Raw genomic sequence first — 17,590 nt, forward strand, 5'->3', positions numbered from 1 at the left:
CAGGGGTGTGGTGGGCTCTGCCATCCCCGCACGCTGCCGCTGACCTCCATTTTGTCTGGGAGGTGGCAGCTGGCGCTGGCACAGATGCCGCCACCCCCTCCACCTCCCTGTGGGTGGCCAGAGCTGCAGCCCCCCAAGCCCTGGGGGGTGTCAGGACCTGGCATCGCCCCCCCATCCCTGGCTGCCCACCCCTCTCGGTGCCCAGCCGTGCTGGTCACCTGCTGGAGCTCACTGCCTTGTCCCTGCGGCTTTTCCCCGCTGTGGAAAAGAGGATGGAGGGAATGGGTGACGGGGTGACTCGCCTTTGCAGTGGGGATGGAGGGCGGGCTGGCAGCGAGCAAACCCCCTCACCCGCGGCCTTAAATTTGCTGCCTGCAAATTGAATCCGCATCGAAATTCTCAGGGAGCTGCAAACGATGCCCCGGAGCCGTGTCCCCCCCAGGGGCGGGCGGGGAGCCAGGAGGCACAGGGCAGGGTGCCCACGGTGGCACCGGGGAAACGGGGGGCTGGATTCCAGCTGGGGACGGGGAGCCCCTGCCCTGGGCTGTCCTTCGAGCTGCTTCCACGCCTGCGGGTGCTGCTCCGGGGAAAACTGCACCGTCACGGCCCCCTGCCCTGCGCGGGGCGAGCGGGGCGCAGCCACCGCGCTGGGCTGGCAGGCGCCCGCGGTGCCGCGTCATCCGGGCCAGCTGCCCCCAGGGTCCCCCGCTGTCCCCAGAGGGAGGGCAGGGCCCCGTGATCCCAGACAGAGGTTAGGGGGCCCCAAGGAGGGGTGCAGGGGGAGGGCTCGTTGAAACAAAGCCCGTCAGCGGCTGAGAGCACCGTGGCGCGGGAGGCGCAGCCAGACGGGGCGTCCGGCGTCGCCCCCGAGGTGACGTGGGGATGCGCACAGACAAAAGGACACATCGCCTTGGATTTCTCTCGGCGCGGGCAGCTCTTCGGTGAGGCAGCCCCGGCCCCGCACCGGGCACGGGAACAGGGCGTTGTGGCCACGCTGACCTGCGCGAGCATCGCTTGAACCCTCGTGTCATGCAGCACCCAGGGGACACGTCCCCACAGCATCCCACTGGTCACCTCTGGGCGATGGCAGTGGCAGTTGGTAGCTCTCGGATTTAAGAGAGCTCTCTCTAGCTAATCTCTGCCCAATTAATCTTCGCTGATCCAGTTAATCATCGCTCTCTAGACCTTTCGCTCCTCGCTGAGGGCTGGCGGGAGGCCGCTGGGGATGGGCAGAGCGCCGCAGGCTGCGCAGCGTGGGGGGGAAGAGATGCCCTGCGGAGTCGGGGGACAGGTCCAGATGTACCCCCTGGTACCGCGGCCTCGGGGACTCTGCCGTCCTCCGCCGTCTCCCTTGGGTGTGGGGTGGCCCCAGGAGGAGGAGGAGGAGGGGGCCGCAGTGCTGGCCCGCTCCCAGCGAGAGGTTGATAGCGGCTTATCGAATTTCTCTCGATGGTGGATTAAGCCAGTGGTGGGTGACTGTCCCCGGGCAGAGCGAGCTGGCTGGGCTCGAGCCACCCTGCCCTGTGTCCCCTCTCTCTGCGGGATGCCGAGCACCTGTGGCCGGTGATGGCTGGTGGTGCTGCCACGTTACGTGGGCTGCGGGCTGAATTCCTCCCCGTGGCTGAGCCGGGAAAATAAGAGTCAGGGGAAGGAGAGGAGGCTCGGGAAGGAGCTGGACAGGGGCTGCCAGCGCTCCCCGATGGGGGCACGGCGCTGCCTGGGGTCCTCGTGCTGCTGTGGCGAGAGGGGACTAGAGGGGCTGTGGGGGAGCAGGAGGGAAGCAGCGAGCTCCTGGCTGAGGAAGCTGAAGGAAATGGATGGAGACAGAAAATGGAGACGAGCTTGCGGCTCTGCAGCGGGGAGAGGAGCCCGCGCTGCTGGGCGAGGCGAGGCAGATGGCTCCTGGGAACACGGCGGGATGCGGGCGTGGGGATGGCAGGGAGAGAGGGAGGGTTCTGCTGGCGAGGAGGGGGCTCCTCGCAGCCGGCCAGGGTGGGCCGGGGCTGAGCAGGCCCTCCCGGCACAGGAGGGCGAGCAGCCGCTGATGGAGGGCACGCAGCAAGGTGAGGCGCCCGGAAAAGTAGGACGAAGGAGAAACCAGAGCTGCTTTGCTGGAAGGGATGGGGCTGGAGGGGGCTGTGATGGGAGCGGTGCAGGGGCCAGAGGGAACGAGGGCAGGGTGTGAAGCTGCCCGTGTGGGCTGCGGTTGGTCCCGGGGCTGGTGGGGCTGCTGCTGATGGGTGTGCCGTGCCGATGCCGGTGGTTCTTGCCAAGGGTTGTGCCACAAGGCAGGAGCCCGGGGACCTGACCCACCTCTTTGCAGCCCTGGGAGCTGCAGAGACTGCAAAGCCCGGGGAAGGGAGCTGTGCTGGCTGCGGAAGGAGGAGAGGGAAGCGTTTGACATGGGCAGTTGTTGGGTGCTGCGTGGGGCTTAGCCCAGCAATGGATCCCTCGTCCCTGAGCACCAGCAGTGCCACAGAGCGGAGCAGAGGATGCAGCCCTTCCACCTGGGAACACTTCCCATCGTTTCATGGGAAAACCAACGTTTTCATTCCCCTTTCACAAGGAGCCCTGATTAATTTTCCCTTTCTCCCCTGTCTGAGAAAGCAGCAGAGTGAGGAAGGCAGAGGCCCCTTGGTATGCAGCAGCCCGCTCGCCGCTTCAGGGACTCAATGGTGGTGGTAAATGCCTGCTGAAAATAATCCGTTCTCGAGAAAGCCTGAGACCAAACGCTTGAACTCTGGAGCTGGTGAGATTTAAGGGTGTGATTGCTGGCTGAGCACGGTGGGAGCTCCGGAGCCGTCCCAGTGGGACAGTGAGAGAAGAGTTTGGGAGCTTGTAACGGGAGATTTGTTCTCCTGCTGCTGTCGGGGATGCAGGCTTGCTTTTAAAACAGGTGAAGCATTTTGGAAAGACAGGGCCAAGCTTATCATACTTTCTGGCTGCAAATTTTCCCACTGCACCATGAATATACCTACCTTTGGGCAGAGCATATGTTGGTTTTCCTCTCATCCCCTTTGGAAAAGAAACCTGAGCTGTCAAACCTCAGTTAGTTTTAAAGTCATCCCTTTCTCTTGGGACACTTTCCATTCTGTGGATTTATTTTTTATTCTTTCTTTTTCCCTTCTTTTCCACAAATTCAGCTGTATTTTTCACTTCCACCATGGGAAAACCCATCTCGTGTTGAGGGTCTGCTCCGCTTCCTTCGGGTCATGGGCCACATAGCCGGAGCTGGTGCCATTCCTTGCTCCTGATCTTCATCCCGGAGCGAGAGTTCCACTTACAAAGAGCAGGCTCAAAAAGCCCCGGGGCGTTTGTGCAGACCCTTGCAGGAGTCCCGCATACAGGGATGCCGGAGGAGCCGGTGCCTGCCCATGCTGCGGGGTGCTGAGCTCCTCTTCCTCCGGCAGGCTCAGCAGGGGACGGGCAGGAGAGGGGATTAGAAGGTAGGTTTAGGATTTTGTCAGGGCTGATCCCGAAGGACCCAGTGGTCAAGGGAAGGACCCCAGCATCCTTTTCTGGCCAATGCTAGTGAGGCTTAACTGGGGCTCGTGGAAGGTGGGACCAGCTGCAGAGAGCCTGGACACCGATGCTGGGAAGAGCAGCTGCTCTGGGAGATGTTAGAGAGCAGTTTGTTTCATCTTGTGAGGTTTGTGATTAATAATTTATTAGTAAAAGGGGTGGAAAAATGATCGTGAGCTGGGAGCTTCAGCCGAGTGCGATGGCCACCGGCTTGCTGGCAGGTGCTGCTCCTGCTGACGCCGCGCTTCTGCTTCTGCTGGGAGCTGAATGAGAGGCAAATACCAGCGGTCGTGTTCGACAGCCGCCTCCTTCCTTGACACAAATGCCATCGTTGTCCTCCCTCCCTTCCACCCGCTCCTGCTGCCCAGTCCCTGCTCTGCTGGGGCTGGAGCGGAGGCAGGAGGCTCGGGTGATGGGCAGCGGGTTGTGGGCTTGCTTGCAAGTGAGGGGCTACCTACTCAGTGCCTTTGGCACCCCGGCATGGAAAAACCACTCCTCGAGGGTCATGCTGATGCTGACGGTGCCTACGTGTCCCTGTCCCCTGCTGTGGGTGTCCCCTGAGCGATGCCGCAGGGTGATGGAGGCTCTGGGATGTCCCCTGGGACCGAGCAGGGGGTCTTGACCTGAGATACAGGGGGGAGAAGGAGAGGCAAAACGCGGGCGGATCGAGGGGTGGAACAAACCGTCGTGTTTTGGTAGAGGCGCTCCCGGGAGGTTTTGTTGCACAGGCTTTCCGTGCGTTGTTCTGGCATGGCCCCGAGATGGGCGTCGGGGTGCAAACTTTCCTGACCCCCTTTTCTTCCCTCCTCACAGGACAGTCGCTGCTCCCCGCTAGCAGGACCCACCTCCGGCCAGCGCCATGGCGGGAGCATCCGTGAAGGTGGCGGTGCGTGTCCGGCCCTTCAACTCCCGGGAGATGAGCCGGGAATCAAAATGCATTATCCAGATGTCAGGAAACACCACCAGTGAGTGCCGCCGTCGGGGGCAGAGGGGCTCGGGAAGGCTTTGGGTGCTGCCTGGGAGGAGCACGCGTGGTCTGACTGCAGCAGCGAGCACTGGCAGCCAGGATCTTTGTCAGGGATGCCAGTAGCACCCAGCATTGTTTGGAGGAGGGAATCTGGGGCGGGGGGGTGTCACCTTTCCCAAAGGGAAATGCAGCCCTGCTGTTGAAATGGCAGTGGTGGGATCTACGTGGCACCGAGCCCTTGGGTTTCAGTGATACCAAGTGGGACGGCATCCCCTGGCAGGCGATGGGGGAGGAAGGATCAGAAGAGCCTGGAAACACGGGTGCGTGGACGTGGGGCCGAGGATGCCCAGCCCAGCCCGTGGAAGCCATGCAGAGGCCAGCGAGCGGCTCCTGATGGCACTGCCTGGCTGGGCACCGCGTGGGGACTCATCCCTGCTCCTGCGGGGTCTGGAGCTGTGACACCAGCAGGATGGAGGGGCAGGAATGGGGTTTGCTGAGGGAACGGTGTGCTCGGGGAGCAGGGACGCGGCACAGGGGCTTGGGGCTGCCTGTCCCATCAGGAGCCCGGATGGCATTCGCCGCTCTCTAAATAACAGCTGCTGGAGGTACGGGGTGGGAAAGGCAGCCAAATCCCTCCTGTCTGGCTCTGGAAGCCTCCGGATGGGACAGCATCTCCCTCCCTGCCTGCCTGCCTGCCCGGGGCTCCCTGCGTCACCGGCGGTGGTGGCTGAAACACCGGTGCCAGCCACCCCGATGGCGCTGGGCTGCCGTGACAGCCCTGGCAGGAGGGAGAGGAGGGCACCCAGGGGTGACCCCGCCAGGTCCCCCGCTCGCCCTAGGCCGGGGGAGCAGGAATGGGGGGGGTCTGTGGGGCAACGTCTGCCCATCCCTGGGGGCTCTCCCTGCCCGGTTGCGTGGGCATGCTCTGTCTGCCCCGGGAGCGGAGCCGCTCCCCTCATGGCGAGGAAGCCTTTCGGGCCCAGCAGGAGCCACATACGTGCCCGGCCCTGGGTGCGGGCAGGGGAGACGTCCCTTCTGGCCTTGACGGGTGGGGGGACCTGCCACCCCCTGGGCCTGATCAAGAGCATCGGGCACTGCTGCCACGGCCGTGTTTGCTCAGCACGATCTGCCCGTGCCCATCCCGCTGCCACCATCCTGCTGCCCGTGACCCCCTAGGCCATGCCGCAGGCCCCTGGTCCTCCTGCCCGCGCCAGGGGGGTCGGCAGGGCTGCGGGCAGGGGCAGGGGCAGCACCCGGCCAGCCCTTTGCTGACAGCGAGGATTTTCTCCATGAATGGACAAACCGCCAGCTAATCCCCTCGGCCGGGGGCTGGGGGGCAGGCAAGGGGGGGGCTCTGGTTCCTGCTGCTCCTGCGGGCTGGGGGAGGCAGGAGAGTGCCCGTAGTGCCAGCTGCACTCCCCCTGCAGAGCGGGGCTGTCTCGGTTCCTCACAGAGAAGCCAAAAATAAATGTGTTTGGGGGTGTAAGAGCAAGTTTCCTCCTTCCTGGGACTATTTGCAGAGACCCCCGCACGTACTGGGGTGGGGGGAGGTTGATCTGCCGCCCAGTTCACTGAGCCCTTCGGGGGCAGCGGGGGCTGGGAAGGGCTCAGCCCTTCTCTGCCGTCCTTTCGCCCCCAAACCGACAGCCCCGGCCCCTTGGCTCGCTGTGGCCGCCCACCAACACTGCCGCTTTGTTCTGTGACGTCCCCCCTCTGCAGGGACGGGCCTGGGCACCAGCACCCCCAGCCCCTTTCCTGGCAGCTCCCTCCAGGATGGCGAGGACAGGACCCTGGCTTTCATCCCACAAGGCCATTAATATTCTCTGACCGAGCCGTGCCTCCGCGGGCTTTAAAATACGGCGGTTATTTTCTCCCCTGAGGGTCCTGGCTTTTATCCTGCTCGGTGCTTGCCCACTTGCTATGCTCTGCCATGCCGCTGGCACTGCAGGGTGAAGATGAGGGCCACCTCCAGATGTTTTCCTCCTCCCCCTCTTGCTTGTATGTCTGTCTCCCCCCCTCCCCTTTTTTAATCCCCTCTGGCCAGAGCACGAATCTTTTGCAGCAGCTTTGCAAAAGCCCTGGGATGCCTGGTCACAGGAGAGGAAAAACCCACCGGCGGCACCCAGCCACGTGGGGTCAGATAAATGGGAATGAAAGGGGCCTGCGGAGAGCGTTTCGCCTCGGGGACAGGAGACCCCCTGCTCTCACTGAGCTCCCTTCTCCAGCCTGCCGGGCCAGCTGCGCGGCCGCAGCTGGGATGCCCGGAGCCACTCGGTGCCATCCCCAGCTGCTCCTCCACCCCGTGCCCGGCATGGCCTGGCACTGGGATGCAGAACAGCCGCCTTGTGCGGCCCCATCCTGCCCACTCCTGCTTTTGCCCTCCTTGGACTCATTTTTTGCGGGGGGGGTGATGCTCCTGTTTGCTCTGCTGGGCAGAGACAGCCCCAAGCCGAGAGCAGGGGGGCCGGGTGGCATGGCAGAGCTGCCAGGTCAACCCCAGGAGCCATCAGAGATGCCTCACCTGACTTCTCGCCTGGCTTCTGCACCCGCTTCTCTTTGCAATGGCTGCTCACGCACCCTCAACACACCAACCGGGCACCAGCAGGGCCGGGCAGCCCCCGTGGGGCCCGGTGCCGTTTCGATGTGGATCTCAGCAGGGATCTCCACGTCCCCGTTTGCAGCTGCGGGATGGGCAGTTGCTATGGGGATGTCACTTTCCAGCCCCTTTCTCCTGAGAAAGCATCTCTGGCTGTGGTAATTAGTCTGCCCGGGATGCAGGAGGCACCTGGAGCATCTGAGTGACGCTGCCTCCAGCAGGCAGGCAGGGAGCCAGCGCCTGGCCCCACTTTGGTGCTGGAGCTGGGCTCCTACCCACAGCGAGGGGCATGCGAGCAGCACCGTGCTGTGGTTTCGCGGTCAGGGCTGGATCCTGACCCCGCTTCCCACCCTCCACCTGCCCGCCTCGCTGCCTCTGTGCGCAGGGATGGATAGGTCTCAGGCCAGAAGTGGTGGATCCCTCCCCGTCGTGGCAACGGAGGAGAAATTTGGAGCAGAAAGCATCCGTATCCGTAACGCCACGCACCGGGGCATCCGATCCCATGGGGAGTGCGCTGCCCCGCGGCTGGGGCTGCTTGGGGAGGTCCCAGCTTGAATCCCAAGCTGGCGCGAGCCCCGGCTGAGTGCCAGCCCCAGGGCAGGTTGGGGCAGCGATGGAGGGATCTCCATCAGCCTTGGTGGTCTATGGCCTCCTCATCCTCAGCTGGGGACTGCGGGCACGGGAGCTGCGCCGCAGCGGCCCCCAAGGTCATTGCAATGTCGCCTAACATGGCTGATGGCTGGATCTCGTGCTTATCCCGCTGCTTTGGGTTTCTTCTGACACATCTGTTGTTTCAGAAAAAAAAAAACCATCATAAGCGCTCTGCGGGGGGGCGGGGGGAGCAGTGAGCGAGGAAGAGAAGTGATGCAGTCTCCAATTTCCATGGCAACGTCCTTTTCACCAGGGGATGGGAAAAAGCAGGCTCTTGTTTCCGCTGGCGGTGTAACAGGAGGCGTTAATCACCCTGCTGGGGCTGGGGACCCGAAAGAAAGCGCAGGGGAGGAGAGGCAGGAACGGGAGGGGGCCTGGGGGAGCCCCGATGGGGCCACAGCTGCGCCCACCCCACAGCACCAATGTGTGTGGCTTCGGGCACAGCTTCCCCAGCTGTGGGGTGAAGGAAGGCTGTGATCCTCCTGTGCCGGGGCCGGGCTCCCAAGGGCAGGTGCTGGAGCAGAAAGGAGCCTGAGGGAAAAAGCTGTTTCCCCCCACACCGTGCCCAGCAGGATGTTTGGGCAAGGCTCTGCCCGGTTCCCTGGGCTGGTGCAGGCTCTGCTGGCCGTGGCACCCACCTCCTCTGGTGGGACTGTTGGGGTCTGGAGGCTCTGGACCCATCTGCACAGTTGGAGGGTCCTGTCCTGCTTTCCAGGACCATTTCAGACCGAATCCCATCACCCTTCCCTCATGAGCAGGATGTGGGTGTTGGTCTCTTCTCCCAAGTAACAAGCAACAGGACGAGAGGAAACGGCCTCAAGTTGTGCCAGGGGAGGTTTAGGTTGGAGATCAGGGACAATTTCTTCACCTAAAGGGTTGTCAAGCACTGGAACAGGCTGCCCAGGGCAGTGGTGGAGTCCCCATCCCTGGGGGGATTTAAAAGCTGTGTAGATGTGGTGCTGAGGGACATGGGTTAGTGGTGGCCTTGGCAGGGCTGGGTTAACGGTTGGACTCGATGATCTTAAAGGTCCTTTCCAACCAAAACGATTCTGTGATTCTGTGTGGGTGGTGGGGGTGCCATGGGTGGCCAGGTGGCCTCATGTTCCCATCTGTTTGCCCCTAGCTATCCTGAACCCGAAGCAGCCCAAAGAGACACCAAAAAGCTTCAGCTTTGACTATTCCTACTGGTCCCACACCACGGTAAGAGGTGGGAGGCCTGAGCCCACCTGGAGCACCAGGGTGGGCTTGGGGAGAGGCAGGAGGACCTCCTTGCCAAATTTCTCCTTATACCCCTCCTCTCTGCAGCCTGCAGACATCAACTATGCATCTCAGAAGCAAGTGTACCGGGACATCGGCGAGGAGATGTTGCAACACGCCTTTGAGGGCTATAACGTCTGCATCTTCGCCTACGGGCAGACGGGTGCTGGAAAATCCTACACCATGATGGGGAAACAGGAGAAGGACCAGCAAGGCATCATCCCGCAGGTGCCGCCTGGTGAAAAGCTGCCCGTTCCCCTGGTCCCGGCAGGATGCCCAAAGGGAAAGCGGAGCGGGGAGGGAAGAGGGGAGAGGGGCCAGGCTTTGCCAAGGTCTACTGCAGGCCTGCTGCGGCAGCGAGCCGGCACGGCTCTGCCGGAGGGCGGGGGGACAAGGAGGGTCACGCCGGACTCCTCTGAGACCAGATGAATAATGGTCTGACCACACTAGGCCGGTGTTTGTGAGCAGCAGTAGTCCAAGCGCCGAGCCCCCGCCGGCTCTGCTTGCTGAGAGCTGCCCCGTGCTGGCCCAGCAGGGCACCGGGGGGGGCTCTGGGCATGCTGAGCCCCCCATATCAGCAGAGGAGGTTCTGCCAGCTCCCCAGGAGCCATCCCAGCACTCAGGGACTCTGGTTTTAGGGGTGAGAAGGTAGAAATCCTTGTGGCCTGGGCACCTCAGGCAGGAGCATCCTTCCTGTGAGCAGCCTGGCTTTTCTCTCCACAGCTGTGCGAGGACCTCTTCTCCCGCATCAATGACACAACGAATGACAACATGTCCTACTCCGTGGAGGTAGGCACCCCATTGCCTGCCTAGTCCGGCTCCAGCCTCCCACCCAGCTCTGCAAGCCGTGCCAGTGTGCAGACCCTTCTTTGGGGGGTCCCATCCCTGGGTGTGGGGTCGGTGGGCAGGACCCAATTAATTCTGCCTACACATCGAGTGTCCATGTCCTGCCAGCTGCTAGCCCTGCCTGTGCCCTCTGCTCTAGGTGAGCTACATGGAGATATACTGTGAGCGCGTGAGGGACCTCCTGAACCCCAAGAACAAGGGGAACCTGCGGGTGAGGGAGCATCCCCTTATGGGCCCGTACGTTGAGGACCTTTCCAAGCTGGCTGTGACCTCCTACAATGACATCCAGGACCTCATGGATTCTGGGAACAAGGCCCGGTGAGTTGAGGGAGCAGGATGTGGCCAGGATTTGGAGAGCTTGCAGATACCTCCAGAAGGTCCTGCTTAACTTCCTTGCTCTGCTGGTCTGGCTGCTCTGGAGGTGGCAGTCCCCTCCTGTCTAAGCATTGGGTACCCCCCACTTATTTTCACCTTACCTCCTTCCTGCTGTTAAAACGCCCTGGAGCCAGCAGGAGAAAGCCTGGACTTCTGCACATCTCCTCCGAGAGTCCTCTCCTGTCCTCCAGACTTGCCTTGCCATCATGTACCCTGTCCTGAAACGAGCCCTGGCCTCAGCACCAGCCACTCCAGTGTCCCCTGCAGAGTGTCATACCTCCCTGTCCTCCTCTCTCTGCAGCACTGTGGCTGCCACCAACATGAACGAGACCAGCAGCCGCTCCCACGCCGTGTTCAACATCATCTTCACACAGAAGCGGCACGATGCCGAGACGGACATCACCACTGAGAAGGTGAGAGCAGAGCCTGGGGGACTCGGGGGAATGCACGTGGACCTGGGAAGGGCTTCGTGTGCTATTGGCAGCACTTGGGACGAGATGGTGTGGCCTGATGGAGGGTTGGAACAGGATGGAGAGAAGGCTCAGGCACATGCTGGGCTCGTGGTCCCTTGAGGGACCAGCCCCTGGAGAGGATGTTTGGCAGCTGGTGCCCTCCAGCCCTGCCTGCAAGGATTGTTAGCCCTGCTCATGGCCAAATCCCAGCAAGGATGACCCTGCAGAGCCCACCTCTGCCTTCAGAGCAGTGTCACCTTGCAAGAGGTCTTTGAGCCCTCCTCGGCTCCGTGCCGGGGCCCGGTTTGCTGTGCCTGCTGGGGCGGACAGCCTTGTCTCTGCCTGCAGGTCAGCAAAATCAGCTTGGTGGACCTGGCAGGGAGCGAGCGAGCCGACTCCACTGGCGCGAAGGGCACAAGACTAAAGGTGAGAGCTGGCAAGAGGTCCCCTTCTGCCGGCGGGGACGCCACATCCTGCCCCCTCGTCCCCAGCTGTGACATCTCCTTTCCTTGCCTGGTTCCTTTTCCACTACGCTGCCAAAATCCTTGATGGGGTTTTGTTTGAAAGCTGCCCAGTGCCGATTCCACCAGGGTCCATGAATCCCAGCTGGGATGTACTGGTTACCCAGAAAGACCAACTGCTCTTTGCCCACCCCATACTGGGACTTCCCCATCCTCCTGGTGCATCGGGCTTTAGCGCTGCTCTGAAACGGGGCCTGAGCATCTGGGCTTTTCCTCTCCCCACCAGGAAGGAGCAAACATCAACAAGTCCTTGACCACGCTGGGGAAAGTCATCTCTGCCCTGGCTGAAATGGTACGTAGGTGGAGTGCACCGTGGGGGAATGGGCTCAGCTCAGCAGGGATGGGCTCAGCTCCAAGGGATGGAGCATCCCGGCTCCGAGGGATGGGCAGGGACAGCTTGGGATGTCCCTGCGCTGGTGAGGCTGCTGTCTCCCTGGAGATCTGTGCCTGCTGCTCTTTGCTTGGAGGACGGGGAGCTGTGGTGGGTGCCGAGGAGGGGAGCAGCTCACTTCAACAGTCTCTCCACTTTCTTTGCAGGATTCGGGGCCGAACAAGGTAGGTGCCCTGGGCGGGCTGGGGAAGGGGGGGGGTTGGTTTTTAGCACAGGCAGGTGGGAGTGGGTCACAGGGTGGTTTGGGGGTGAGGCTCTGCCCAGACCCAAGTCATGCATCTCCTGGGGGCTTGCAGAGCCCTTGGCATCCTCATCACCCTCCTCACCCTGTGGCTCTCGGTACCTGGCGTTAAACACCCGCCCCAGCCCAGGCAGGGCATTTCACAGGCATGACCTGGGGACCTGAGCAGAGCTACCCGAGGCTGTGGTGGCCGGGCAGAGCCATCCTCCTCAGAGTCCCATGGCTGGGGACTGGATGTCACCAGCCAGCAGGCAGCCTGACAGCCCTTCCCTCTGCTCTCCATCCCCCAGAACAAAAAGAAGAAGAAGACGGATTTCATCCCCTACCGGGACTCGGTGCTGACATGGCTGCTGCGGGAGAACCTGGGTGAGGACACGGGGGGACGCACGGGCTCGGCAGTGGGCACGGCAGCCAAGCGGAGGTTGATGACTGCTGCGGGGACCAACTTCTCCCTAATGCAAGTGTATCTCTCCGGGCAGGGGGCAACTCTAGGACGGCCATGGTCGCTGCTCTCAGTCCTGCCGACATCAACTATGACGAGACCCTCAGCACCCTCAGGTAGGAAGAAGTACCTTCGTCCCCCACCAGTGGGCAAGGGCAGGGTGGTCTCTGAAACCCGGGCACTGCCACCTCTGTGGCACCCCTGGCCAGGGGGGTTCTGTGGGAGGACCCTGCAACCTCAGACAAGAAGCCAAAGGATTGTCCTGGCACTGGGATCCTCCAAAGGATCGCTCGCTGGAGGGGCTTGGCAGCACTCCCGCTTTGCCCAGCAGCTGGGTGTTTGCCCCCCGCTGCTGCTGCTCAGGGCTCTGCCCTTCCCTAGGTACGCCGACCGTGCCAAGCAGATCCGCTGCAACGCCGTCATCAACGAGGACCCCAACAACAAGCTCATCCGGGAGCTGAAGGACGAGGTGGCACGCCTGCGCGACCTTCTTTACGCCCAGGGCCTTGGGGACATCATTGACAGTAGGTACCGCCCGGTGCTCTCTGACAGCGGCTCCAGGCAGAGGTGGGCTGGAGTCCCCCCACCTGTGGGGCTGGTGTCCCCACACCTGCCCTGCGTCCTGCTCTGCCACCAGCGCGGCAGCATCATGCTGCTGAAGCGTGGCCGGGATGTCTCCGGCGAGCCCCCGCACGTGCGGTCACAACCCCCAGCCCGCTCCCATAAACAGGAGGAGTTGCTTTACACTGCTTTGATGTGCTGGAGGGCAGGAAGGGTCTGCAGAGGGGTCTGGACAGGCTGGAGCGATGGGCCGAGGCCACTGTGTGAGAGTCAACAAGGGCAAGGGCCGGGTCCTGCACTCGGGGCACAACAACCCCCCGCACCGCTACAGGCTGGGGGAGAGTGGCTGGAAAGTGCCTGGGGGAAAAGGGTCCTGGGGGTGTTGGTCGATGGCGGCTGAACAGGAGCCAACAGTGTGGCCAGGGGGCCAAGAAGGCCACCAGCATCCTGGCTTTTGTCAGCACTAGTGTGGCCAGCAGGACTAGGGCAGGGATCGTCCCCCTGTACTCGGCACTGGTGAGGCCGCACCTCGAATCCTGGGTGCAGTTTTGGGCCCCTCACTACAAGAAAGACCTTGAGGTGCTGGAGCGAGTCCAGAGAAGGGCAACGGAGCTGGGGAAGGGTCTGGAGCACAAGTGTGATGAGGAGCGGCTGAGAGACCTGGGGGTGTTTAGTCTGGAGAAAAGGAGGCTGAGGGGAGACCTTCTCGCTCTCTACAACTGCCTGAAAGGAGGGTGCAGTGAGGTGGGGTCGGTCTCTTTTCCCAGGTAACAAGCGATAGGACGAGAGGGAACGGCCTCAGGTTGTGCCAGGGGAGGTTTAGGTTGGAGATCAGGGACAATGTCTTCACCCAAAGGGTTGTCAAGCACTGGCACAGGCCGCCCAGGGCAGTGGTGGAGTCCCCATCCCTGGAGGGATTGAAAAGCCGTGTAGATGTGGTGCTGAGGGACATGGGTTAGTGGTGGCCTTGGCAGTGCTGGGTGAACGTTTGGACTCGATGAGCAAAAAGGTCCTTTCCAACCAAAATGATTCTGTGATTTTACGATTCTATACACCCAGCAGACCTCCTCTTCTCCCTCTCCACCTCCTGTCTTCAGCATCCCATGCCCAGCAGAGGTACTGGGAAGCTGTTCCCAGGGCTGCACCTGCCCGTGGCCTCTCCTCCGTGTGCTGTCGGAAATCCTACTGAGATGAACCCACTCTTGTTCTGTTCTCTCTGTCTTACCCCGCCTCCCTGCCCTTTCTCTCTCTCTCTTAGCCCATCCTGCTGCGGGAGGATCCAAATGTGTGTATTCCCCATCACTGGTACTCTCTGTCGCTTCACAGCTTTTGGGAGGCCTAGGCTGCACCCAGAGGCACCCGTGCGGCATGGGGAAGGGCTCCCGTAGCCAGCCCCAGCTGATGGAGAGGCGCTTGCCCACAGGCTGGCCATTCCCAGGGGGCTGGCAAAGGGGATGGTGACAGAGTCGTGGTTAGCGCCTGGGCTCAGGACAGCGCTCGGAGGGCCCAGTGTCCTCCCTCTCCACTGTGCCAAGGGCCCGATCCCCACGGGGACTCCTTCCTCCATGCTGTCACGATGTTTCCTGTTGCTGCTGCTGCTGCTGCCGCTTCTGCTGCTTGTGCTGGCGCTGGGGCTTGTCGGGACCGGAGCCTGGCACGGCGCTCGGGCAGGCTGGCACGGTGCTCTCCTGATGGAGGGGTGCGTGGTGACGGCCAGGAGGTTTCTGCCCATGGATAAGCACTATTGCCCCATCCTGCCCGGGGCCAGGCAGTGCAGCCAGGCTGTGCTGAGCCCGCTGAGGGGATGGGAACCTGGCCTGTCCCCTCCTGGCTCAGCTCCCCCAGATGCGGGCTGATGGAGATGGGTGACTAACGTGGCACCTGCCAACCTGCTCCCTGCCTGCCTCCGGCACAGCACGCCGAGCCCCTGCAACTTCTCGAGGCTGGAGGAGCATCTCTGATACGTGGGTCCCTTCGCCGCGGGGTCTGGTGGCAGCTGGTGCTCGGGGTGCTGGCAGGCGAGTGCCGCTGCCTGTGACGGGCGTGCTGCCATCCTGCCCTCGCTTTGCTCTCTCTGGCTGCGTGGGCCAGGGCTTGGGCTCTGCCAGCGAGGGGATCCCACAGCTCCTCCTGCTCCGTCCCCCCGACCCCTTTGTAGGGTGGAGGGCCGCCGCCTCTCCTTCCCTTCCCTTCTCATTCTCTACCCCCAGCTCCAGCTAATCTGGGGTGCCCGGGCAGGGAAAACCACCCGGGCTGGTTCGGTGGGGGAGGATGACAGGGGCAGCGGCACGCTCTTGGGGGGGGCGGTTGATCCCAGACCTGATGGCTGCAGGACCTGGTGTGGCAAAAAGCATCCCTGGAAGCCCAGGAAGGCTCCAGGGCTATTCCCAAACCAGACCCGTGCTCCTGCGGGGCTGCCCGCGCTGGGGCAGAGGCGTGCGTGCCCTTGCCCTGCTGCTGCCTGTGCCGCTGTGCTGTCGCCTGTGCCTTTTCCTTGTAACTTCTGGCTTTTTTCTCGCTGCACTCGGCCATTCTTTTTTTTTTTTTCCCAACAGCTTTTCTTGTCTCTATCTTTCTCTTTCTCTCTCTCTTCCTGTCCGTGTGTCTTCCCCTGGCCCATCCCTCCTTCCCTGCCCGTAGATGTGTCCGACTTTGAGAACAATAATGATGCTAGAGGGACAGAGCTGAGTCACCGCCATGACAATCTCTCCACAGTGACCAACGCCATCGCCGGGATCAGCCCCTCTTCCTCCCTCTCGGCCTTGTCCAGCCGCGCTGCCTCCGTCGCTAGCCTCCACGAGCGCATCATGTTTGCTCCGGGCAGCGAAGAGGCGATCGAAAGGCTCAAGGTGAGAGGCCAGCGCCTGGCAGGACGGAGGGCTCAGCTCAACGCTCTGGCACGGAGGCTTGCGGAGGGGGCTCAGTGTTTGCTGGAAACCCGTTATGGGTGATGCTCATGGGAAGTGATGCTCGGGTGTGCTCTTGCAGAGCAGACAGACCCAGAGCTGCCCAGTGCTCTGGACTGCCGGACAGGGGAGGGTTTGGCATGATAAGGTCCTCCTGGTGCTGCCATCCTCCCCATGCGGTGACTGCTGCCCTGTGGGATGGGCGCTCCCAGCTCGGGATGGGCGCTCCCGGCTCGGGATGGGCGCTCCTGGCTCGGGATGGTGCAGGAGCGGGCTGGCAGCAAGGGGATGGAGAGGCTGGTCTTCGTGCCTCACTCTTTGAGGACAGGGATAATGGAAAGGTGTGGGTGAAATGCTGCCGCGGCTCGTTTAAATGGGCTTGAAACTGGGCCCAGTGTCCCGCTGTGGCATGCCGGGCAGAGCCTGGCAGAGTGGGCAGGTCTGCTGCCCGTAGGACACGCTAACCCGCTGCTAATCCCACTCTCACCAGGAGACGGAGAAGATCATCGCGGAACTGAATGAGACGTGGGAGGAGAAGCTGCGGAGGACGGAAGCAATCCGGATGGAGAGGTGGGTGGGATGGGATGGGATGGGATGGTATGGGACAGGGTGGCATTCCCCAGGCATCTCCCCTCCTCTGCACTTTGCCTACAGCAGTTCAGCTCCTGGGGGCAGCCAGGAAATTTGACCATCCAGCCATACCCTGGCTGCCCCCCAGGCCCCCCAGTGCCCACCACGTTAGCCTGCACGGACGTGGTCTGCTCTGAGAGGCATGGAGAGAGCTGAAGCAAGCCCTACGGCTGGGATCTGTGGGGCAAACCCGTGGGCTTGGGCCCCATCCTGGGCTTGTCTAGTGCCAACTCCAGGGGCTCGTGGGGCTTTGACAGGCTCTTCTTTCCCATCCTCCTTCAGGGAAGCATTGCTGGCCGAAATGGGTGTGGCCATGAGGGAGGATGGAGGCACCTTGGGTGTTTTCTCTCCTAAAAAGGTAGGATCACCTTATTTTCTTCTTCCTGGCAAACGAGGGCTGGTTTGTAACCCCTCAGCTCCCTTCCGACCTGCCCTGACGCTGCCGGCCAGCCCCAAATATTTCATTAGCCTTTTCTTGGCTCTGAAGCCTACGGGGGAAATCCCAGTGTTGACCTTGCTGGGTACGAACATTGGTAGAAACACATGGCTAAACGTCCAGCCCCCATCGCATGGATGCTGTCCCCATTCAGGTGGGGCTTCGCTGAGGAGCTCTGTGTTGGTCTTCAGTGTCAGCTCATAAAAATCCGTACTTTGGGGTGTTTGAAATTGCTGCCCCTGAAACCGGTGAGTCCTCGCTCAGAAATGTGGGTGCGGAAATATTCCATGCCCTTTATTGCTTGGAGCATCCTGGGAAGTATTTTCTAAGCAAATACTGGCCGTGCCCCAAAGAGTTTGCGTGCCAGCAAACCCTGCCAAGCTCCGGGCACAGCACGTCGCTGCCCCTCGCTCGTCTGTATAACCATGGCAGTCGTGACGTCCAGTTTACAGCCCCAACCCCGTGATGCCCACAGAGCTACACGGGCTGCCGAGGTGCAGACCCATGCTGGTAGGACCAGGGTGTGCTTGCTCAGCTGTCCCGCTGCACCGAGGGAGGCTCTGAGAGCTGCCCTGGCAGCTGATGCTTGTTGGCTTGGCCAAACGTCTTCATCCCAGCTGAGGTGGTGACACTCGGTGATGAAGGCTTCGGGACCTTGCCCCCGCATGCCTTGGTGCGACTCTTAGGACAAATTTCTACACTGTTGTCTTTGTTTCTCATTCTTGTCTCAGCCACTGCCTGTTAGGACCCCAGCCCTTTGTGTAGAAAGTGTGGGGGTTTATTCCCCAAAGCAGGT

At 62.0% G+C, this 17,590-nt stretch overlaps 1 protein-coding gene across 17 annotated transcripts in view; it reads left to right on the forward strand.

The window, feature by feature from the left end:
* Nucleotides 1-4,381: 4,381 nt before the first annotated feature.
* KIF1A (kinesin family member 1A) overlaps nt 4,382-17,590 on the forward strand; it is a 34,366-nt gene continuing 21,157 nt past the window's right edge. For 7 of the 17 annotated variants that reach the window (XM_068421246.1, XM_068421247.1, XM_068421248.1 and 4 more), the window contains exons 1-15: nt 4,382-4,487; nt 8,860-8,936; nt 9,042-9,221; nt 9,717-9,782; nt 9,979-10,157; nt 10,516-10,627; nt 11,015-11,092; nt 11,414-11,479; nt 11,725-11,742; nt 12,110-12,185; nt 12,299-12,377; nt 12,643-12,785; nt 15,538-15,671; nt 16,219-16,298; nt 16,641-16,716. In XM_068421246.1, coding sequence (XP_068277347.1) covers nt 4,382-4,487; nt 8,860-8,936; nt 9,042-9,221; nt 9,717-9,782; nt 9,979-10,157; nt 10,516-10,627; nt 11,015-11,092; nt 11,414-11,479; nt 11,725-11,742; nt 12,110-12,185; nt 12,299-12,377; nt 12,643-12,785; nt 15,538-15,671; nt 16,219-16,298; nt 16,641-16,716 — 1,470 coding nt within the window. Of the gene's footprint in view, nt 4,488-8,859; nt 8,937-9,041; nt 9,222-9,716; nt 9,783-9,978; nt 10,158-10,515; nt 10,628-11,014; nt 11,093-11,413; nt 11,480-11,724; nt 11,743-12,109; nt 12,186-12,298; nt 12,378-12,642; nt 12,786-14,080; nt 14,108-15,462; nt 15,672-16,218; nt 16,299-16,640; nt 16,717-17,590 lie in introns of all 17 variants that reach the window. The other 10 variants (XM_068421243.1, XM_068421249.1, XM_068421250.1 and 7 more) reach the window with 3 other exon arrangements.

This window comes from Nyctibius grandis, chromosome 32, assembly GCF_013368605.1.
Source record: "Nyctibius grandis isolate bNycGra1 chromosome 32, bNycGra1.pri, whole genome shotgun sequence".
In the NCBI taxonomy this organism is placed as follows: domain Eukaryota; kingdom Metazoa; phylum Chordata; class Aves; order Nyctibiiformes; family Nyctibiidae; genus Nyctibius; species Nyctibius grandis.